This window comes from Ursus maritimus, unplaced genomic scaffold (assembly GCF_017311325.1).
Source record: "Ursus maritimus isolate PB19 unplaced genomic scaffold, ASM1731132v1 scaffold_14, whole genome shotgun sequence".
Classification (NCBI taxonomy): domain Eukaryota; kingdom Metazoa; phylum Chordata; class Mammalia; order Carnivora; family Ursidae; genus Ursus; species Ursus maritimus.
Window position 1 is genome coordinate 59741067 of NW_024423786.1, and position 20702 is coordinate 59761768.

General features: G+C 57.4%; 1 protein-coding gene and 1 pseudogene across 5 annotated transcripts; both read right to left on the reverse strand.

Moving 5' to 3' along the window:
• Positions 1-3927: 3927 nt before the first annotated feature.
• On the reverse strand, positions 3928-5090 carry LOC121102609 (annotated as a pseudogene).
• A 7096-nt stretch (positions 5091-12186) lies between these two features.
• Positions 12187-20492, reverse strand: ARRB2 (arrestin beta 2). 5 transcript variants are annotated; one of them, XM_040629893.1, is made up of 16 exons: positions 20362-20399; positions 19189-19275; positions 17527-17557; positions 16853-16913; positions 16696-16740; positions 16301-16497; positions 15971-16030; positions 15537-15604; positions 15265-15400; positions 14729-14813; positions 14471-14543; positions 14034-14171; positions 13273-13356; positions 13106-13185; positions 12941-12995; positions 12187-12684 (listed from the first exon to the last, which is right to left on the reverse strand). In XM_040629893.1, the coding sequence occupies exons 1-16, from the start codon at positions 20382-20384 to the stop codon at positions 12591-12593; spliced, it is 1317 nt and encodes a 438-aa protein (XP_040485827.1). In that variant the 5' UTR covers positions 20385-20399; the 3' UTR covers positions 12187-12590. The 5 variants fall into 5 exon arrangements, with proteins under 5 accessions (XP_040485827.1, XP_040485826.1, XP_040485829.1 ...); XM_040629892.1 differs by having other exon boundaries at positions 12941-13028; XM_040629895.1 differs by lacking the exon at positions 19189-19275 and having other exon boundaries at positions 20362-20492.
• Positions 20493-20702: the final 210 nt, after the last annotated feature.

Below are 20702 nucleotides of genomic sequence, written 5' to 3' on the forward strand. Positions count from 1 at the left end.
CGGGTCCCGGCCGTGGTAAGAACGTGTTTGGGGTGTGATGTGTGCGTTGGGCGCGTTCAGATCCGGGATCTAGGGAAGGGCGCGAAGTAACAGCGGGGAGCCCCGTGCTGACCTGTGCCCCCTCAGGCCATGGCAGCGAGGGCAGCGTCATCGGCAGTTATTACTGCCACACGGCGATTCGTTCGCTCCCTACAGCAGGGGGAGTTCTGGCACATCTCCGAAAACACCTGAGAGCCTACGTCGCTGTAATTCCTACATCAGGTAATCTCACTGGCTGGGGAAGCGGCGCCTAAGGGGCCTCCAGGACCCTCGCGGCTCCAACTGGAAATCTTGGGGGGACCCTAGCCCCTCCCAGGATTCAAGTTCTCCATACCTTGCTTTCCCTCTTCCACCAACCTGGGAATTTCCCAGTCTGGGCAGAAAGGGCTCACTGGCAGTTGGCAGTGACTTCCACATCTTTGGAATGAGGAAGGAAAGAGCTCAGACCACGGTCTTCTTCCTAGGTTCCAGCTACACTCCCGGGTGTGTGTGGGGGCAGCAAAGATTCCTGGGTTCAACGGTTGATGAGCTGCTGATCGCAAGGTACGGGCTTCTCCCTCCTCCAGGGCAGCGGTCTCCACACTTACAATCGTCTTGCCACCGGCTGCCTCACAGCGACACCTGGAGTTCTTCTTGTAGCTGGTGCCAGCCAAAGCCCCCTTTAGGCCCTGTTCACCCCAATGTCACTCACCATCACTGTGGTGATTTTGCCAGTTCCTCCTGTGCTCTAATTTACTTAGTATTTTTCTGGAAACCAAGGCACTACTTTACGTTTTCCAGTATTGTACCATGGAAATGTAAAGAGACTTACAGAAAAGTTGAAACAATTGTTCAGTGAACATCACTTAGGCTCACTACCTAGATTCTACATTATTTGGCTTTTATATATTTGTATTTTATGTCTTTTCTGTGGTAGGTACAAAAATACAGCAAATGTAATTTATATTTTTACAAAATCAAGTTTTACAGCATGTTAACTATATTTGCTTTAGTGACGCCCATCTGTCTATCCTATCAGAGTCATCCAATCCACCACGATTGTTTTTAAAAGATTTTGAGGCGCCTGAGTGGCTCAGTCATTAAGCGTCTTGGGGATCGGGCCCGCATCGGGCTCCTCCACTGGGAGCCTGCTTCTTCTTCTGCCTGTGTTCCCTTTCGCTGGCTGTCTCTCTGTCAAATAAATAACTAAAATCTTAAAAAAAAAGAAATAAAATAAAAGATATTGAGAGAGGAAAAGCGGATGAGCAGGGGAGGGCAGAGTCCCAGCTAGGCCCAGGGGGCTAAGTCCCAGGATCCTGGGATCAGGACTTGAGCTGAAGGCAGACGCTTACACCTGGGCACCCGGCGCCCCCACCTTATTGTTTCATGCATTTCCAAGTTAGCTGCAGGCATGACCGGGGACTTCACTTCGCCAGACATTTCAGCATGTGCACTACTGAGTTCAATTCTTTATTGTTGCTGTTTCTTTTGAGGTAAAACTTAACATAAGTAAGACCCGAACAAATTCTTATGCGTACACACGCCACTTCTGACAAACGCAACCAGCAGCTTGTCTAAGCAGTAACACCTGTGGCGTCACAGCGCTGGCCTTACGGGCTCTGTTTTTCTCCTAAAATAAATACCCAACCCGTTCTGACGTGCTTGGCAGTGGAGATTGTCTTGCGTGGCTCTGGGCGTGCAGACTGCTCTGGGCTGGGAGAGACCTACATGCGGGCTCGCATACTTAAGCCTCCTAGTGCCTGGGGCCCTTGGTAGGAAAATTCTCCCTGCACCTGGTCTACAGCTGGAAGAAAGGCGTCCCAGGGAAGTCACGGGCCAAGGGCCAAGGTCGCGCAGTGACTCTGGCAGAGCCAGGACTCCCACGGAGGTCTCCCTGTTCCCGGAGGCCTTCCCAGTGCTTCCCTGTTGTGGTCTGCTCACTTCCTTCACCCCCTCTCCCTCCGCCTCTGCCTTCCTCTCCCAGGCCTTCAGCTGTTACCTCGACGTTCAGCTTGATCCACTATCTCCCCTCTGCTCAAACTGGTTCTTCACCTGGTCCCCTCATCATGGCTGATTCACTTACTTCTTGCCTCTCCCAGAATGTGGATACGCTAAGTCTGGGGAGTGCGACCCCCAAGAAGCATTTACGTCCTCAGCACCCCAGGTTCCTGAGCCCACACAGAGGGCACCTTTAGACTGTATAGGCTCCCTGCTCAGACGTACCTGCCACCTGCCTCGCAGTCTACCGTGCAGCCCACGCTTCCAGCAGGAAGCTCCATCCTTGGACAAAAAGCTCACCCACGCCAATGAAATTCGCTGCATCCACTGAGGGCCATGGTCTGGGGGCTGGGCCTGAGGCTGGGGAGAGGCAGAAGCAGCTGGAAGAAAAGTGGGGCCTTCGGCTGGGACCTCAGCCATGTGGTGCCAGTGCTGTCCCTCCTGACCATCGTCTTCCTTCTCACCATAGTCCTCCTATGCGTGCTGTGCAAGAGGAGGGAGGGAGCAGTTACTGCAGCACTCTCCAGGTGAGCTGGACCTCTGGGCCCCTCTCCCAGAGACTCAAGGCCTCCTTGGCAGGGATCCTGCCCCCAGTAGCTCCTATGTGGCTGGAAGCCTGCCCCAGACAGATATGAAGGCTGTCTGCACCGTGGACCACAGGCCGTGAGAGGAGTCAGCTAGAGACGTTAACAGAATACTTAGGGAGCGAGGAGGAAGCCATCACAGGCCCAGGGACCCGTACTTGACCTTCAAAGCCAGGCAGGGCTTGGAGCAACATAAGCTAGGGCAGGCTGGGGGAGAGGAACCTGTGGAGGAAGGTGGGGAGACCATTCATTTAATTCATAAATCTTTACTGGCGCTTACTCTGTACTAGGGATTTACATGGTTGATGTTGGGAGTCTAATTCCCCAGCTGAAGTTATTCCCCCTTTCCTTAATGTTAGAGCTGATACCTTAATTTCCTTGTCTTCTCAGATTTGCAGCTTCATTACACACCCATGGCATCGGACTCCAACGCCCTGAGAGCTAACAGTGGAAACCGTGAGGGTAGACACCGACATTGGAATTTATTCAGCTCCCTATGCCTTTAATTAATGCATTAGGATAATCCCTGGCACATAATAGGCACTCCATTGCTATCTGACGTTTAATATACAAATACCCAGCCACTGCCCTCTCGTAGACTCTATCACAGGTTTCCTGTGCTATAATGTAAAAATCCTATCTTTCACTGTAATACCTTAAACAAATTATGTGTTTAATTACTAAAGATTATTTTTATACTTATTGACTCTTCTTTCTGCAAACATTGGCCTCATGCCCTTGCCCCCTTACCATGGTTCCTGGCTTCAGCTCCTCCCGCTCAGGGTCCCACCGCCCCCTTGTCCCAGTCTGTCTTCACACACCAGCTGTTCCTCCCGGACGCCCCCTGTAGGCCTGCCCCGCCCCAGCAGGGACCATGCAGTTTGGTTTTATTTCCTCAATCCAGCATATCACCCACATATGTTTCAGTGAGAGTCTGAGGTCCTTGCTTTCATTGCTGTTTTTATTATTAAAATCCCTAGTTCTTCTTTTTTGTCTCTTTCAATGAAAGAAGAATGTGTCTTCATTAAAGGTCCAGTCTGAAGCCGGGGGGTAGGGACGCGGGTGTTTGAGGAAGCACTGGGTGTCTGACTCTGTCACAGGCTTGTCAGCACTTTTGTGTCGTGCACCTGAGACACCCTGCGAGGAGCCAGGGCATCGGGGGCCCGGCTTGGTCTTTGGGTGGCTCCGTCCCCAGCTTCTGCCCTTTGTCTGCATATACTCTGCCCAGCAGGAGCCTGTAAGTGGCAGCCCCGACTTCCCACCCTGAGTCTCTAGGTTCTGTCGGTGCTGGGGTGTCTTCCTCAAGTTCTTGCTCTACCTGGTTGGCCTAGTTTTCCAGCATCTGCTCACAGGTTCGGGCCACATCGCTGAGCTTGGCGAGAGTGTAGTCCACTCGCTTCAGGGCCATCCTGACAGTCCTTCCTCGAAGAAGTAGCTGGAGCCCTCATGGGGCTGCCTGTGGCCACCTGCACGGGGACATTCCACAGATGCGTCGGGGCGCACCCCTTCCCCTGCCCAGCTCCCCAAACCCAGCGAGCATCCAGGTCTCTGGTCTCATTTCTTCCCTGAGTGTGAAGCCCCGTCCCGGCACACGGGAGGTGGCTGGGTGACCCAGGGCAAATCACCGAACTTGTTAACCTCATCTGTAAAAAGTGTGGGTAACCGTAACTACTTCAGAGTTGGGGAAGGATTAGATAAAGCCGTGTCCGGCACGTTGTAAAACTTAATGAAGGCTGTTTGCTGTTGTAAAGACTTGAGAACCCTCTCAACCCTGTCCCTTTTCTCAGGACGTTGCCACTTCAAGCCCCTGAGGTCAGGTCAAGTTTCCGAGTGCACAGTCTTGTGGCTTTGGCACTGCTCATGAGTCACTTTCCCAGGACTTCCCGTCCAGCAGCTCAGGGATGCGGGCCAGGTGAAACCTGCAAGGCCGCCTGTAATACTTTCCTCCGGAGGCGGAAGCCGACCCTGGAAAGGAGGGGTTCTGCCAAGGTCACCCGGCTCGCTGGTGGGCGGTGCTCGCTGGTGTGGCCAGGTCCCAGACCGCTCAAAGGCCAAAGCTCCGTCCCCAGGGATCCCCGCAGGCCAAGGCTAAAAGGCTAAGGCGGAGGCAGGGTGCGGGCGCAGCGCCTCCCATCGCACACCTGGGTGAGGTAGCGGATCTGAGCCGACAGCTCGGCCTCCACGTGCTGCACCGACGCCGTGAAGGCCGCCGCCTGCCGGTCAGGAGCCGCTCGTTGGTTTCCTTGGACAGTTCCAGGATCACGGTACCTGCGGGGGCGAAGAGAGGGCCAGGGCTGGCCGGAGAGGGTACCGGCTTGCCCCACGTGAGCCCGTCCCTTCGCGGGCACCGAGGGGGTCCCTCCCCTCCCCGCTGCGAGCGCACGTGCCGGCCGTCGTGTCCCGAACCTGCATTCTGGAGAATAGCGCCGATTTCCCGTTCGATGTCCTCAGGGCGCGGAGCCTCTCGTTCGCCAGGCTGTAGGTAGCCATCGCCACTCTGGGACGCCCCCTCCACAGGGTTCTCCCGCGCCGAGCGCAACACTCGAGCCGGAAGCGGCTGTCGGTTTGCGCCTGCGCAGGACGCGCCCGGGGGCTGCGACTACAATTCCCAGGATGCCCGGCGCCGCCTAGCTGGTGAACTACAACTCCCAGGGTGCCGTGCGCATGTGCCCTGGTCTGCGCCGCCGCCGCCACCTCGCGACCACCTGTGGTAAGAGGCGGTAGTGAAAACATTCATTCGCTAGTCGAGTCGTTCGAACCTGTCCGCCTTCGCGACACTCCTGGGGTCTGGATTTGATGTGTTCTACGAGAAGTGCCTGCGCGGCTGCTGGTGCTGAGTGATGATGGTGGGAGCTCTGGGGTGCTCTGCCTGCCTGCCCGCCCCGCTCCGCCATTGTGTCCGTCGGGCCTGGGGGATAGAGCTGACTCGGTGAGTGTTCATTATTCCTTCCGGGCAGGGCGCCTCTGACACCCAGGCTTCGCAACATGTCGGGGCTGATATTTCAGCCTTCCCCCTTCGCTTTCTGGTCGCCGGTTACGCGGCGGGATCTGGGGATGCGGCATGAATGGGATGGACTGTCAGGCGACAGCGAGGTCGACGTTTGCTCGGGGAGCCGAGCGCAGGAGGTTGCACCTGCAGGAGCCCGGAGAGAGGAGTCTGGGCGCAGCGCTGCTAGAGCCGAGTCTTGGGTTAAGCAGGTGGACGAGAGGCTGCAGTGGGAAGGGGAGCAGCTCCAGGCAAGTGCATGGGGCCAGGAGGGAGTACAGCCAAGGGATTCAAGTTTGAGCCAAGCGAGTGACCGGTGGCGGCCGGCGGAGAACAGGTGGGAGCCAGACCAGGAAAAGGCTTACAAGCTAAGTAATTTGGACCTTGTTCACAGAAAGCCCTTGGGCACCCTTGAAAGATCTTCAAGATGTGTGTTATGGCCGGGTTTGCCTTTTTTTGGAAAGGTCAATCCCGGTTCCAGCTTCTGAAGGTGGGGAATGAAGGTGGTTGGCACAAGGTTAGCAAGGAATGGAAGCTTTCAAGTTCAGCTCGAGGACCTAGCATTTAATTTCACTCCTTTTTAAAATTCTAATAAAAGAACAAGTGGATTTTATTAAGGGGTCAGAAGAGAGAGAGAGAGAGAGAGAGAGAGAGAGAGGAATGAATAGCAAAACTTTAGATAGAAGCTGGAAGACAGAAGGGTAGAAGGTGGTGACTGATTTAGTAGTGAAATGGTAGTGAAGGCAGCGATGGGAAAGCTTAAGAGCAACTTGTTTTACTCTTAAATTAGTAGCGTCATGTACAATGGGGGTGCAGTTGATACCAAAATGAAGAGGATTATTTTTAGAAGTGTTAGACCCCCAGATCTTCTCCTTTAATGCATACATCACAATGCGACCACTCCAACCCCAACTCCTTCGGACTACTGGAGGTTTCTCTGCTGAAGATGGAAAACAGAGGGGTCTTTGCCATGGAAGCCCCCGCCCTGGGCACGAGAGTTGTATTGAAAAGGGCAGATTAAGAGACCTGACTGCCTCAGTCGGAAGGGTGGTGAGTTTGAGCCCCAATGGCATTTGTAGGCTGCAGAAGCACAGATTAGGGTGCCTGACTGCCTCCAGTCGGAAGGGTAGTGAGTTTGAGCCCCAATAATTTGTATTGAAAAAAGACAGATTAAGGGGTACCCTGACTGCCTCAGTCGGAAGGGTAGTGAGTTTGAGCCCCCAATAATTTGTGAAAAGACAGATTAGGAACACAGAGCTGCCTCCAGTCGGAAGGGTAGTGAGTTTGAGCCTCAGTCGGAAGGGTAGTGAGTTTTGAGCCCCAATAATTTGTATTGAAAACACAGATTGGGGTACCTGACTGCCTCAGTCGGAAGGGTAGTGAGTTTGAGCCCCAATAATTTGTATTGAAAACACAAGATTGGGTGCCTGACTGCCTCAGTCGGAAGGGTAGTGAGTTGTGTAGAGATTACTTAAATGAATAAATAGAAATTAAAAAAAAAAACTTTCAAAGAAAGAACTGAAAGAAAATAGGGATTAAATGAAAGTTTATTTCCTGAGTTGTTCCACTCTGGAATTCTGTACTCCAGCTGTGTGCTAGGATGAGGGCTGAAAATGCAACGATTCGACAACATAGAACTAAGTTTTTTCCCGGTAGAACAGCCCAGCATGGAGGTAGTTAAGCAGCTCCTGGGTCAGCGGAGATCAAGGCCAGCGGAGCAGCCCTGCCATCCTGTAGGGCCTTGTACTCCAGCACATGTGGTCTGCAGGCCGGTAGCCCTGGCATTACCTGGAAGCTGCTGGAGCTTGCAGGATCCAGCGCACATCTTGAATCAGTATCTGCTTTTGAAGAAGCTCAGGTGGTCTGAATGCAGTAACGTCTGAGGGACACTGCTCCGGGAGGGCGGTGCCGGGTGCCGTGTTGGGACTGGCTCCACTGCCATCCCTGGGCCATAGTTGGCGCGAGAGGGGAGAGGAAACGTGGAGGAGGCACATCCGGCGCCAGAGGTCTGCCTAGGAAGTGCCAATAAGTACTACCACATTCCACTGAATAGCAGTCGCATGGTCTCACCCAGCTCGGGTGCTGGGAAAGCCAGTCCTTACCCGGTGGCCAGCTCCTGCCCTCGCACCACGGAAGAAGAGATTTTAGGGGAGGCGTGGGCTCTCACAACCGAGAAAACGAAGATGGAATAAAGACATTTCGGTATGTCCAGAGGTCGCCAAATTTTTACATACAGAGTTCCCTTTCTCAGGAGAGTTCACTTAGAAGTAGACCCCCAAGAGGAAGCTGTGGGATCCAGAAGAGTGAGGAGGCCTTGGGCACTGCAGAGAGGGCAACTTGAGAACACGGGGTGAAGGGGATGCACGGGAGGTGACAGGCCACGAAGAACATCCGAAAGGGGGTTGCCCTGGAGCAGGTCTAGAAACGGCTCTGGATTTCTTCAACGGAGATGGAAGACAGGAACATCTGTTTCGTAGTGAGCGTTCGAAAGGAATCACGTGAGACCTTCAAGGAGAGTATAGGGCAGAGTTAGGGATGGACTCAGAGAATAAACAGATTCTTAAAATGATGGTGATTGAGGAAGACAGCCTGGCGCTACGAAGAGAAAGGTCATCGATGTACCGCGTGACAACGCTGGGTACCCTACGTGTAGGCATGGAAGTGTAAATATTCAATATTGAGCTGACCTCCATAGGTTCACTGTTCTCTTGGGAGTATGGGATGCGGGGAGCAGGGAGGAAAGTATTCATTGTGGGGAGAGGGGCGCGAAGGGAGCTCAGGCTTCTCTCGCATAGTGGGGAGCTCCAGGTTAGCTTCAGACAAAAACCAGGAAGTAGCAAAGGGGAGCGTTGTTTGCGGGGATATGGAGTCAGTACAAGAAGAGACACCTGGAGGAGGTGAAAGTGGCTGCCTCTCAGGAGGAAGGGGGTCGAGGAGAGGGGATGAATTTACAGGCCTTGTGATTGATCCGACTCCTTACACTATGTGCATGTATGACTTTGAAAATAACAAGTGGAAGTGACATTTGGTAGAGAGGAAATAGAGATTTCTCTAGTGGAGTATTCGTGTGAAGAACTAGTCAGCTAAGTCTTGTCTTACTGGTTTCCTTCCTTCCTTGAGTAGAAGAGACTTTGCGTGGAGTTTATGCCCCATGGAGGGAGAAGAACAGTAGAGAGAGACAGAGGTCGAAAGGGGGTGGGCTGAATCAGGGACTCAGAGGAGGTGGGAGGAGATCTGACAGCTGAGGTGGAGGGATGAGCTTTGTGAAACACGAGGAGGCGGCGACTCGTGGTATAGAGAATGGTGGATCCATGTCGGTGTTTGTGGGTAGGAGGGTGGAAGTTGAGTCATTTGTCCCTCGAAGCCTGATCTCTGTGAAAAAGAGAAGTCACTGTAGCGAGCGGGAGGAAGGTTTGCAAGGTGAGTGAGGAGGTGTGCCAGGAAGATGGAGGGGGACAAAGGCTGGTCCGGTGAGGGAGCCCAGCCGAAGTGAGAGGCCACTGGGTTGGCAGCGGCCCTGAATGCGTGCCCAGGGCCAGTGTTGGCACCTAGGATGTGTTAAAATTACTTGTTGAGTGAATGAATACGTCCCACTTGTGCGTGGTAATGACTTTCTCTGTGTGCGGTGCTTGGCAGCCCAGCTGTGTCGCGGCGGGGCGAGGCAGGGTGGCGGTGGGATGGAGCCCAGGCTGGGGTCTGAGAGCAGGGATTTTGAAAGGGAGGGGCAAGCTGAGCTCCTTGCAGGGGTAGGTGGGCTCCAAGTTCAGTGTGGAAAGAGCGCAAACTGTCCAGGAACTAGAAGGCCGGAAAGCAGCAGCAAAAAGAACCCAGAAGCCATTATGAAAGTGATTCACGATGGTCTACCTTAAAATTTAAAAAATGAGTTATTAAAAATATCAGGAGGAAAACGCTTTGCAACCAGACGCGGCAGCGGCACGTTGTGGATGTATGCAGTGCCCGGACTGCGCAGTTTAAATGGTTGATTAAAAAAATTTAGTGGGGCGCCTGGGTGGCACTGGCGGTTAAGCGTCTGCCTTCGGCTCAGGACGTCCTGGCGTTGTGGGATCGAGCCCCACATGGACTCTTCCGCTATGAGCCTGCTTCTTCTTCCTCTCTCCCCCTGCTTGTGTTCCCTCTCTCGCTGGCTGTCTCTCTCTCTGTCGAATAAATAAATAAAATCTTCAAAAAAATTTAATTAGAAAAAGGTTGATTTTCTGTTCCGTGAATCTTACCTCTTTAAAAACCCAAAACAAAACCTTTTACCCCAGAAATTGCCCCCAAAAATACGAACCTAGAAACAAATTCAAAAGACAGTGACAAACCGGGAGCGTGTTGCAAAATATATAATGAGAAGGGCTAATTTCTTTAGCAAAAAAGAGCCGCAAGAGTACATTTTAAGAAACGTACCCCAAGAAATCAGGTTTTATCCTCACTCATAGTCAAACAAATGCAAATTAAAAGCAGATGATGCGGCGTTTCACCTGCTAGTTGGCCGATCCTGAGGACCCGGCAAGGCTGCTTTTCAGGATTTGCCGCCAGGGGCGCCTGGGGGCTCCGTCCCTGAGCGCGTCTGCCACCGGCTCAGGTCAGGATCTCAGGGTCCTGGGATGGAGCGCCGCCCCAGGCTCCTGCTCTGCGGGGGCGTCTGCTTCTCCCTCTGCCTCTCCCCTACTCACACTTACTCTCTCTCAAAGAAATAAAATCTGAAAAAGAAAAAAATTTGTCCTACAGATGGCTCGTGTGTGCAAAAGGCATATGTTCGGGGGTAAGAGACTGTACTGGTGTTTGCATTAAGCGGAAGCGGACACTCCTTCACGTCCCTCGGCGGAGACGGGTAAAAATGCCATCCAGGGAATGGAAGGTACCTCACTGAAAGAATAAGGAAGGTCAGTGCGTGTCGCTACGGACAGGAACGCACGTTAAGCATCTGACTCTTGGTTTCCACTCAGGTGCTGATGTCACAGTCGTCGAGAGAGCCCCATATCAGGCTCCATGCTCAGCACAGAGTTTGCTTGAGTCTCTCCCTCTCCCTCGGCCCCTCCCCCTGCTCCCTCTCTCTCAAATAAATAAAACTTAAAAAGACAAACACTCGTATAGGTATGACTGAGTCGGCAGGATCTCTGGAGCATGATCAGGGACTGAGTGAAACTGAGTCGCTGCTGGGAATGAGAGTGGGAGGCTGGGGTTCAGGGGCAGGGAGCCTTCTTTTCACTGGTTTTGCATACAGCTCATTTTTTTTCTCTTTACGCCATGTGCATGTTTTCACCTTCTTAAAAACATTAAAAATTTTATAAAAAGCTTAAAAAAGAAAAAGATATCGTTTCCTCCGAGTGTGCTAATTCCAGACACAGGTGCGTGGATTCCTTCTGGAACCTGCTGGATGAATCTGGGAAGGCAGAGCCAAGGAGCGGGGCATGTTTATCGTGCGCTGCCCCCTTCCGGGGCTTCTGATTCACCTGATAATGTGCTGAGCTCAAGCCCCGTGGGCCGAGGAAGCTGGCGGTCGGGGAGTAGGCTCACAGGACTCGGAAGTGATGCTGGCTGTAGCCCCTGTGTGGCAAAGACCAGGGTGTCGCGGGCTGGGCTGCTGTGGAGGGCCGAGCACGGTCACTGGTGTCTTGGCAGCACTTAAATCCGTGGGTAAACAACGGTCTAATTAGATGTCAGGCGCCGTGATGCACAGGCCCGTAGGAACTTGCCCCCGCCCCATCTGGATTACTGGCCTTGCTGTTTCTGTCCTGTTCCTGCCCTCACCAGAATGTTCCAACCCGGTCCTCATCTGCCAGTTGTCTGCTCAAAAGGCCCCTCCCTCGGAAATCGTCCCCAAGCCGGCCTAGGTAGCACTCTCTGGCCTCTTCTCTGGCTCCTGGACTTCTCCTTTGGAGCACAGATAATTCATTGAGTCACTAGGGAATGATTTAATGGTGGCTTTGGTCACTGCTGTGTCCCTCCATGATGCCTGGTACAAAATAGGGACTTGGGAAGCGGGCTATGTCGATGGAGTGAATGAATGAGCCTTACAAGATGCAGGAGACAAAGGCTGGGTGACAGGAGTGGGAGTGGGGGGGGAGTGAGCTGTGTCCGTGGAGTGTCGCTCCCACCCGCAGCCCAGCGTCTGGGAGTGCCTGATGAATGTCCGAGAACTCGCAGTGACTTGCCTGCACAGGCGTGACTCCCTGCGGCCCCACGGAATGTCCTGCGGCTTCTGTCCGGGGAGGCCTGCGGTGGGGCTCCCACCGAGCCCCAGGGTTGGGCGGCCAGAGCCGAGCGCCCGGCCACAGCAGGTCACCACCCGGTCACGTGTGTCAGCAGCAAGGGGGAAGAGGCCGCTCTGGCCGGCCATGGGGAAGTGAGCGGCCGGTTCCCCTGTGAGTGCGTCAGCTGACGCTGTGGCTTTACCCAACTGTACCCTTGAGTTTGGACTGAGCAAATCGAGTTTCAGTGTTTACCTTGGAGCACACGACAGCCCAGTGCTTCGGACATTCACTGACAACCTCTGGGCCCGGCGAGGAGGCTGGCTGGGGGCTCAGCCCCCAGGGCACAGGCCCACATGGGCACCTGTCTGCTCCTTCAAGCCCGCACAGAAGACACGGACACTCCTGCCTATTAAAAGGTTTATTTTCTTCTTTATGCTCAGAAACAAAGAAGTGGACTTGCCCCCCCAGCCCAAGAGGGTCTTTTCTCGAAGGAAAGGGAAGCTGTTGGTGTGAGGCTGAACGTGGGGGTTCCTCTCCCCACTTTCCCTACTGTCTTTTCAGCAACCCCCTCCGCAAAATTTAGGTTCGAACACAGCTTGCCACCCATGGGGGGGTTGGGGAGGCGCAGCTGGAGTCCAAAAAGTAATGCCCACGTGCCACAAGAGATGGGTCCAGTGCGTGTCTGGGGGCGACTGGCGAGGGAGGGAGGGAGGGGAGGGGAGGGGTTGTCTGGGGAAGCTGCTGAGCGGAGGGAGAGACGGTGGGGAGGCTGGGGACCTCCCCCCCCAGCAGCACCCACCCCTCCTCCTAGCAGAACTGGTCCTCGTCCTCCTCGTCCTTTATCCCCTTCAGCCGAAGCCGGGCGAAGTCCTCAAACACGATGTCATCGTCCGTGGCGTAGCTTGATGGTAGAGAGGAGGGGTGAGGTGTGGGCTCCAGACCCTTCTCGGCCCCCTGCTCCCCTCCCAGAGCCAGGGGTGTCAGAGCAGCCACCGGGCTGGATGCATTGGCGAGAAGGCTAAGCCGTCTGGATTTGATGCTTCAGCCCTCCCTCCCCCCCCCGGGGGGAGGGGAAACGGGGGCCTGGGCAGATTTGAGGGGTGCAGGACTCTGCCCACAGAGGTCAAAGGTCAGAAGGCGGGGGAGGAGCGTCTTACTTGGTATCAAACTCAATGAGGTTGGTGTCCACAGGGGCATCTGTGTCAGGAGCAGCTGAGGCGAGGAGAGGGGGTGGGTGGGTGGGTGCTGGAGGGACCAGCGTCTCTCCCCTGGCCTTGCCTCAGGCCATCTCGCGGGGGGCTTGGGGGGGGTGGTGCGCTCACCTGTCTGGGGCCTGGGGAGGGTGATGTGGTCGTGGGGCTTGGGGTGCATAAGCACAAACGGCAGCTCCACGGAGACATCCCTGTGGTGGGGGGGGGAGGCAGCATGAAGGGCCAGCACCCCCGCGCTGGAGGAGAGCCCCCGCCCCCCGCCCCTCCCAAGCACTCACCCGCCACGAGACACCACGAGCTTCACCTTGACCCTGTAGGACACCAGGATGCCCAGCACCTCCTTGTTGGCGCCCTCCTTCACGCTGCAATGAGGGGCAGAGCTAGACCACAGCCCGCCCTGGGGCTCTGGGTGGGACCGCATCCCAGCCGTGGCCTCCAGCAGCGTAGACCGTGCTGTTCTCACGGCCAGGCACCCCTCGCCCAGAACCCGCTTGTGGCTTCTCATCTCTACGTGGTAAAAGCGGACGTCCTTGGGACCCGACAGCCCTGCCTCGTCCTGCTCTCCGCCACCCCAACCGCACCTCCTACTCCTCTCGCCGTGGCTCCTCCGCCACGCTGCCCCCGCCCCGGCCTGCTATGTGGGCTCGTGCAGCGCACACCCCAGCCCCAGCTCCGTGAGGCTGTGGCCACCCCCCTGGGGCGCGACGGCCCCACACCTCCTCACACGTCCTCGCAGACTTACTCTGGGTCCCTCCTCGGAACCCACGCCTGGGGCGCCTTCCCCAGCCCCCTCTCCGCAGTGCGCACAGGCTGCCGCCCCCGCTTCATCCCTCCCTTCTCTGCCTTGCTTCTGGACGCGGCACCGGACCTGCTGTGCGTTTCACTGCTGATCTGTCTGTCTTCCCTCTCTAGACTCTCTGGTCCGTTCTGGGCCCCGAGAACGCCCCGGCCCCTAGGACAGAGCCTGATGTGCGGCTGGCCCGAAGGAGCATGTGAGCCCTGGGCCGCGGGAGCCCCCCGCCCCCCAGCCCACGCTCACATGGTGCTGGAAGCCAGGTTGGTGTCCTCGTGCTTGAGCTTCCCGTCCAGGGCAAGACCCCGCTTCTCCCGGTTGTCGCTGAGCAGCGGGGTGACAGTGTACACTTTGCAGAACGTGGAACTGGGGGACACCTGGTCACTGGGGAGTGGGGCCAGGAGACCGAGACTGGGGGGGGTGCTGGGTGAGGAGGTCGCTCCCACCCTGGGGGCTTCTCCCCCACCACTAGCCCGGCTCTGTTCGGGCCCATAGGTAACGGGGGGGGGGGAGTTTAGAGGTCAACCCACTTGGGAAAATGAGCGGCTCAGAGGCACCTGCATGTGGAGGGAATGCCCTTGTAGGTGGGGATGGTTCCGGACGGTTCCATCCCCGCCTCACATTCTCCCGGGGCTACTCCTCTGCCCTCAGGGAGGGGGGTGCTGGGCTGTTCTGTTACTCACTCTTGTTCGATCTGAGCCACGGGACACTTGTACTGGGCAGTGCTGAAGAGGCAGATGTCCGCATACTGTCTCACTGCGGGGGCGGGGGGGGGGGTTAAGCAGCCATGCCGGGAGCACAGCCTGCTGCCCCCCCCAGGGGTGTGTCTCCTTCTGGGGCAGCCTCCTGCACTGGGGTGTGTCCCTGGGCTGAAATCACGCTGGGAGCCACATGGGCAGCAACTCCCACCCCAGGACCCCCTTCTGTCCCCCACCTCCTACCAGAGACTTTGATCTTCTTGATGGTCTTGGTGGAGTTGTTGGTGACGTGGACGTTGACATTGAGGGGCTCCCCGTGGTAGTACAGCTTTCGAGGGGAGGGGATCAAGTTAATGCGATCTGCTTGCACTGGTCCCACTATTAGCCCCCCCTCCGCCCCCACGCAAACCGGCGGCTTGGTCTCCCTCTAAACCCAAGCCCACGCCTTCTGAGGCAGCGTTCTTTAAAAACGCTGCCCTGGGGGTGCCTGGGTGGCACAGCGGTTAAGCGTCTGCCTTCGGCTCAGGGTGTGATCCCGGTGTTCTGGGATCGAGCCCCACATCAGGCTCCTCTGCTGGGAGCCTGCTTCTTCCTCTCCCACTCCCCCTGCTTGTGTTCCCTCTCTCGCTGGCTGTGTCTATCTCTGTCGAATAAATAAATAAAATCTTTAAAAAAACAAAAAAAACAAAAACAAACAACGCTGTCCTGGCCGGTGGCTTCAGTCCTCCCCCCACGGTCCCTCTGCACCGCAGCACCTGCGTCACCCCCGTGCACCCCACCTCCTTGTCCAGGGAAGCCTCAAGGTGCAGGGACCGGTCGGACATGAGGAAGTGGCGTGTGGTTTCTGCCGAAGGCTGGGGGCCGGGTTTCTCTGGGGCAAACTGCACCTTTCGAATCACCAGGCGCACAGAGTTCCTGGGGGTGGGGGAGGAGGGACAGGAGGGGCAGTGCTCAGACACGCAGACCCCCACCGCCGCCTTCCGCAGGCCTGGGGCTCCAGGGAGCGGGGAGGGGATGGTCACAGCCCTGGGGAGCTCCTCGCTTCGCTCACCTTTTGTGGCTTTTCTCTTCTAGCGATTTGGCACAGAAGGCTCGAATCTCAAAGTCTACTCCACAGGCCTCGGGAGGAGAAAAGGTCACATCTTACACAAGGCCCCTGACACCACCACGCCCTTCCTTCCCTCTCCCCTCGCCTTGGTCAGGGACTCTTGCCCCATCGCAGTCTGGCCTGAGGAGTGTAGGGCCTGGGGTTCGTGCTCTTTCTCCCAAAGACCCAGTTGCTGGCAGAGCGTCAGTCCTGTCTGTGCAAGGTGAGCCCCTGTACTCACCCGGGGGTGCCTGGAGGCACCATGAGCAGATAAACCGTGTTTCTCCTGGGGACACGCCCCACCCTGGCTTCTCCCTGACAGCCCCCCCTCGCTGTGTCCCAGGCTCCTGCTGGAGCCCATTCTGTCCCCTGAACCCTCGGACCCATTCCCGCCGTACCTTCCCTGTGTCCTCGGGGCCTGGCTGCAGGGTGACGGAGCAGGGCAGATTCTGGGGGATCTGTGGGGAGGCAAGGGGAGGCTTCAGTTCTCCCAGAGAGCCCCCAAACCTTTCTCCCCATCCCCACTAAGAGGTTGGAGGAGGAGTCCCAGGGGGTGGGAGAGGAAGAAGGAAGGGGCCCCAAGGAGGAGCCAGAGACAAGGGTGGCCCCGAAGGCAGAGGGGGGTCTAGGGCACCCTCCTCACTGTTGCTTCCAGATCTGCCCAGAACAGGTGCTCCCCCGCTCAGTCCCAGACCCCCAGCCCTGCAGAGGGTGAGGGGCGTCCTCACTGTGAAGAAAAAGGGGTGGGCATGTTGGCCCAGCTTCCTCAGCAGCCGGTCCTGCAGGCGGGTGGGGGGCCGCGGTGGGTTGGGCACAGGGGGGAAAGCCTGGTAGTTGGCGATGAACAGGTCTTTGCGGAAGGACAAGCCCAACACATCCAGGTCCTCGCGGCCATAGCGGAAGGCGCAGGTGAGGGTCACAAACACTGCGAGGGAGGGCAAGGTGGGGCGGTCAGGAGCTCCCCCGCCCCAGCCCCCCAGTCCCTAGCAGCATCCGACCTGCTTGAACCCGACTTCCCTCTCCCGTCTCGGCCCTCTGTCTCTCCAGGGTCCGTGTCAGTGCCAGCCCGCCCCACTGGGCCACCCTAACCTCCCCTGGGCGTCCCCTGCACTCGGGCCAGTACCTTTGCGGTCCTTCAAGTAGTCAGGGTCCACGAGCACCACGCCATCTGGGAAAGGGACACACGAGCTCACCTCCTGTCAGGGCCTCCCCTCCATCCCTGGGCCCAGGAACTTCTCCCTGTCCTGGGGGCCCCGGTGCTGCTTTTGGGGCACACTTACCTACAGGGTCCACTTTGTCCAGGTGGTCTACAAAGTCCCGCTTGCCCAAGTACACGGTGACCTGGGGGTACGGAAGGGGCACAGGGAAGATTGGGCAGACGAGTGCAGGGCGTCCGAGCCCCTCAGAGTGGTCGTCCCATCCTTGGTCTTTCCACGCTGGGGTAGCCCCGGGGTTCCTCCCAGGAGGGTCAGAAGGCGAGAGTAGTGGGGTTTCCCAGATTAACCAACCTTGAAGCTTTTCTCACCTCTGCCCACAAGTCAGCAAGTGTGTGTGGTGGGGTGGGGTGGGGTGGTGGTGGGGAGTGGGCTTGGGGAGGACACGCCCCAGACAGCCAGTGAGAGAACAGGGTGTGGTCTCACTGGCTCCCCGTCAAGGGACTCTGGGATACACAGGCCATAGCCTGGGGACCCTGGGCTGGCTCTCGAGAGGGGTACCCTAGGGCTTCTGAGTCCTCCCCCTTCATCTTGCCTAGGGACCCAGACCTGTCCCCACCCAGCCCCGTGGCTGGCTCAGGTTGAGCGGCCTTTGCGGCAAGGGGCTTCAGGAGGGAAGGAAGTCGGCTCTTAGCTGTCACAGGAAGTGGGGAGCTAGGGGTTGGGGATCGGCTAGGGGCAGGCTGGGCTTTGCAGGGGCCCAGAGAAGGTTGGGAGGAGAAGCAGCATGGGAGACTCACCTTGCAGTTAGGGCTTGACTTCTTGAAGACCCTAACAAAACAGAAAGGGAAACCCACTGCCTCCCTCAGGCTCGGCGGCAGGGACCCCCACACCAGCCCGAGAAGCAGAGCTCACCCGGGATTCCGCCTGCAGGCTTTGGGGCTTTGCCAGCTCTACCCCTCCCACTTCTTCCCAGAAGGAGGGCAACCACAGGTCTTTAATATTCCCAACACAGCCGTGGTGGCCCCCCCTCCACCCTCACTAGGTCCCCTCCTCCTGTGGCAATGGCCCCTGGTTGCCACAGGAACCACCCAGGCTCTTCCCAGAGCACAAGCCCCAGGGGGACCCAAATGGGCAGGTTGTAGGAGCCTCTAAGACCTAACCCTCTCTCTCCATCTTCTCTGGTCTCCAGCTCCAAAGACAGCTGGAGTACCCAGAAGGGCAAAGGCCCTGGCTTTTGCCCCTAAAATGGTTTCTACTTCTAGCCACTACATAAGTGTGACCCGACTCCATTAACCTCCAACTGTCCCCATCCCTGATCTCAGCAGCCTCAAAGCCTATTTGTCTTTGAAGGCCGAGCTCAGCTATCACCTCCTTTAGAAAGCAGATCCAGCCAGGACTCCGGTTACTCTGTTTTTTTTTGGGGGGGGGTTCCTGTCACACTGGCTTCTGTTTTACTGGTGGTGTGACAGCATGCACAGGCCGTGAGCTGTGTGTCACCTGCCTCGCTAGCTCGACTGTGAACATCGGAGGCCGTGTCTGGTTTGGCACGCCCAGCACGACGCCAGCCGTACGATAGAGACGATGATGCTGGCTGACATTTGTCGGGAGAAGGCTCCATGCTCAGCACTGTGCCAAGGCCTTCGTGTGTGTTATCTCACTTAGAACTCTTAGCGACCCAATGACGGAGGTTCCAAATTCCTAATTTACGGGTGAGGGAACTGAGGCACGGGGGGAATGGAAGGATTTAGCCTAAGGCCCCAGAGGGTGTAAATGGTATGGCAGGCTGGCTCCAGCCATGCTCTTCCTCACTAAACCGTTACACTCTCCTGTCTCTGCAAACGGCATGAAGTTTGGTGAACTGCAGGGGATCCGCTCCCCGGCATGAAGTTTGTTGAACTGCAGGGGATCCGCTCCCCGGAGCCGAAACAATCTGAGCCTGGACTCTACCCACTGCTGTGAGCGTAGTAGGTGTCTGGTGGCCCCTCTGCTCTGGCCACTTGCAGGTCTGCCCTTCCTCATCCTGATCCGCTCTGCCTCGGCAGCGATCCCTGGGAAGGGTCCTCGGTTGGTAGAAACTGAAGTCCTGCCAACTGGCCCATCCTTCCTCCAGCACCCTCCCCCCCAGTTTTGCTCTAACTTCCTTGCCGCTTCCTCCCAGAATGTCAGACTGTCCAAAGGCCATAAGGCAAAGGGTACGGTGGTCCCCAGGTATCCCCTCCAATAAAGGAGAGGGGACATTGGCACGGTGGCAGCTAGAATAAGCACCCACCCTGGGGGTGGACAGCTATGGCATCATGCAGCTCCCCCTCCCCTTTGCTTCTAGATTTCCTCTTTGTCCCCGGGCTTCCTCCTATTAGGAAGAAAGCCACTGGACTGCGGTTTTGGGGAAATGGCCCTGGAGCATCTGCAGGGCCACCTTGCCCTTGGGAGCCGAGGCTAGGGAGCAGCAGCACTTGTACCCCGAGGCTCGCCAAGGAGGCAGAGTGTGGGGGAGTGCAGAGGTGCCCAGTGAGGGGGCCAGCGCCAGCAGATGTTCTCTCCATTTCCTGTGGACCAGAATTAGATGGGGGTGGTGGGATTGTGCCAAGTCAGCAGTCCCCCTCTGGTCCATCCATCCTCCTCCCTGAACCACATAACGGAAATTGGGGGCCTCCCTCGAGTCAGCGACTTCCCCTTTCTCTGGGGGTGTTTAAGCCCTAATCCAGGACACCAGTCCTCCCTCTGATCATCTCTCCGATACGACTCAACTTGGTGCTCAGAAGCCTGGGTTCTGGTGGGGCTGAGAGGATAATGTTTTGCAGCACAGTTGGTGTCTCAGGACCAGGGCCCCAACCTGATCCCTTCTGGATTGAGGCATACAGCCCCAATCTTTTCCTCTTTTGCTCCTGCTCCCCAGGGACTCGGGCATTCACCCACTATCCCCTTGGGGGTGTTGGCCCACAACAGGAAGTGGATTTTGCTAGAGACCAAAAAAGAGAACTCGGGGTATCAGTGGAAGGAAGGAGCCTCGATTGCATAGAAAACATCCGGGGAGTGGATGGCGTGCCCAGGGCAGACACTGCCTTCCCTCACCTCTGGGAAGAGGGGTAAGGCCCAGAAGCGGGGAGGGTCGTCACGCACTCTGCTCCCCCAAGATAAAGCTGTTGCTCCTAGCAACCTGGGGGAAGGCAGAAGTTTGGAAGCAGAGCCACCTGGCCCTTGGGACAGCCTGACTGTCTGTGGGGTATTGGACAGGAGGCTCTTCAGCAGCTCGGCACGAGTCTAAGGGGGGATCCCCTCCCAGCATCCACCCTTCCCATACCCGACCCCTCGGGCCGGCCACCTGCTCCTCCTTCCTCCGCCCCTGCATCGCAGCCTGCACCGGAGAACCCAGTCGTCCGGCCCCCACATCCCTGCGAGAACCCAGACGCCGGTTTCCTGATCGCCTTCAACCCTCGCTTTCTGCAAGGGCCCTGGCATGCGTCCCCCTCATTATCCTCGAGGACCTAGGCGTGCGGCCCCAGATGGCTGCCCCCTAGGGACCCAGGCGTCCAGCCCCCGGGCTCTCTCCCCGGTGTCCTTGTCCGGGGATCGTCCCGGCACCCGCCCCGAGCCGCCGCCCACGTCCCGCCGCGCGGCCCCACCTCCCTTACCTGGTGCCCGGTTTCTCCCCCATGGTGCGCGCGCCCGCCGCCCGCCCGGTTCGCGGCTCGCTCGCAGCCTCCCAGCCCGCTGCCAGGTCCCTGCTCCTCCCCGCGCCACTGCGCACGCGCGCCCTCCGCGCTTTCTCCTCTCCCCCGCCCCTCCGCCCCCCTGCGATCCTGGGGAACCGGGGCCAGATGCGTCAGCCCGGATCGCGCGCGCCGCGGCGCCGCCCGCCCTCTCGGCGCAGACCCGCGCGGCGATTGGCTCCGGCCCCGCGCCCGTCCCTCCGCGGCCCCGCCCCGCCGCTCCCGGGGTCCCCAGTGCCCGCTCCGGCGCGCGCGGTCCCCAG

Coding starts and splice junctions, on each gene's coding strand:
- ARRB2 (XM_040629892.1), bottom strand. CDS start 20,384: ATGGGGGAGAAACCGGGCACCAG. Junction 16,498..16,695: donor CTACTTGAAGGACCGCAAAG/GTACTGGCCCGA, acceptor CCTCCCTCGCAG/TGTTTGTGACCCTCACCTGC. Junction 13,029..13,105: donor CCTCCCCAGGCCCCAGACAG/GTGAGCGCACCA, acceptor TGGTCCCTCCAG/CACCCACCCACCCACCCCCT.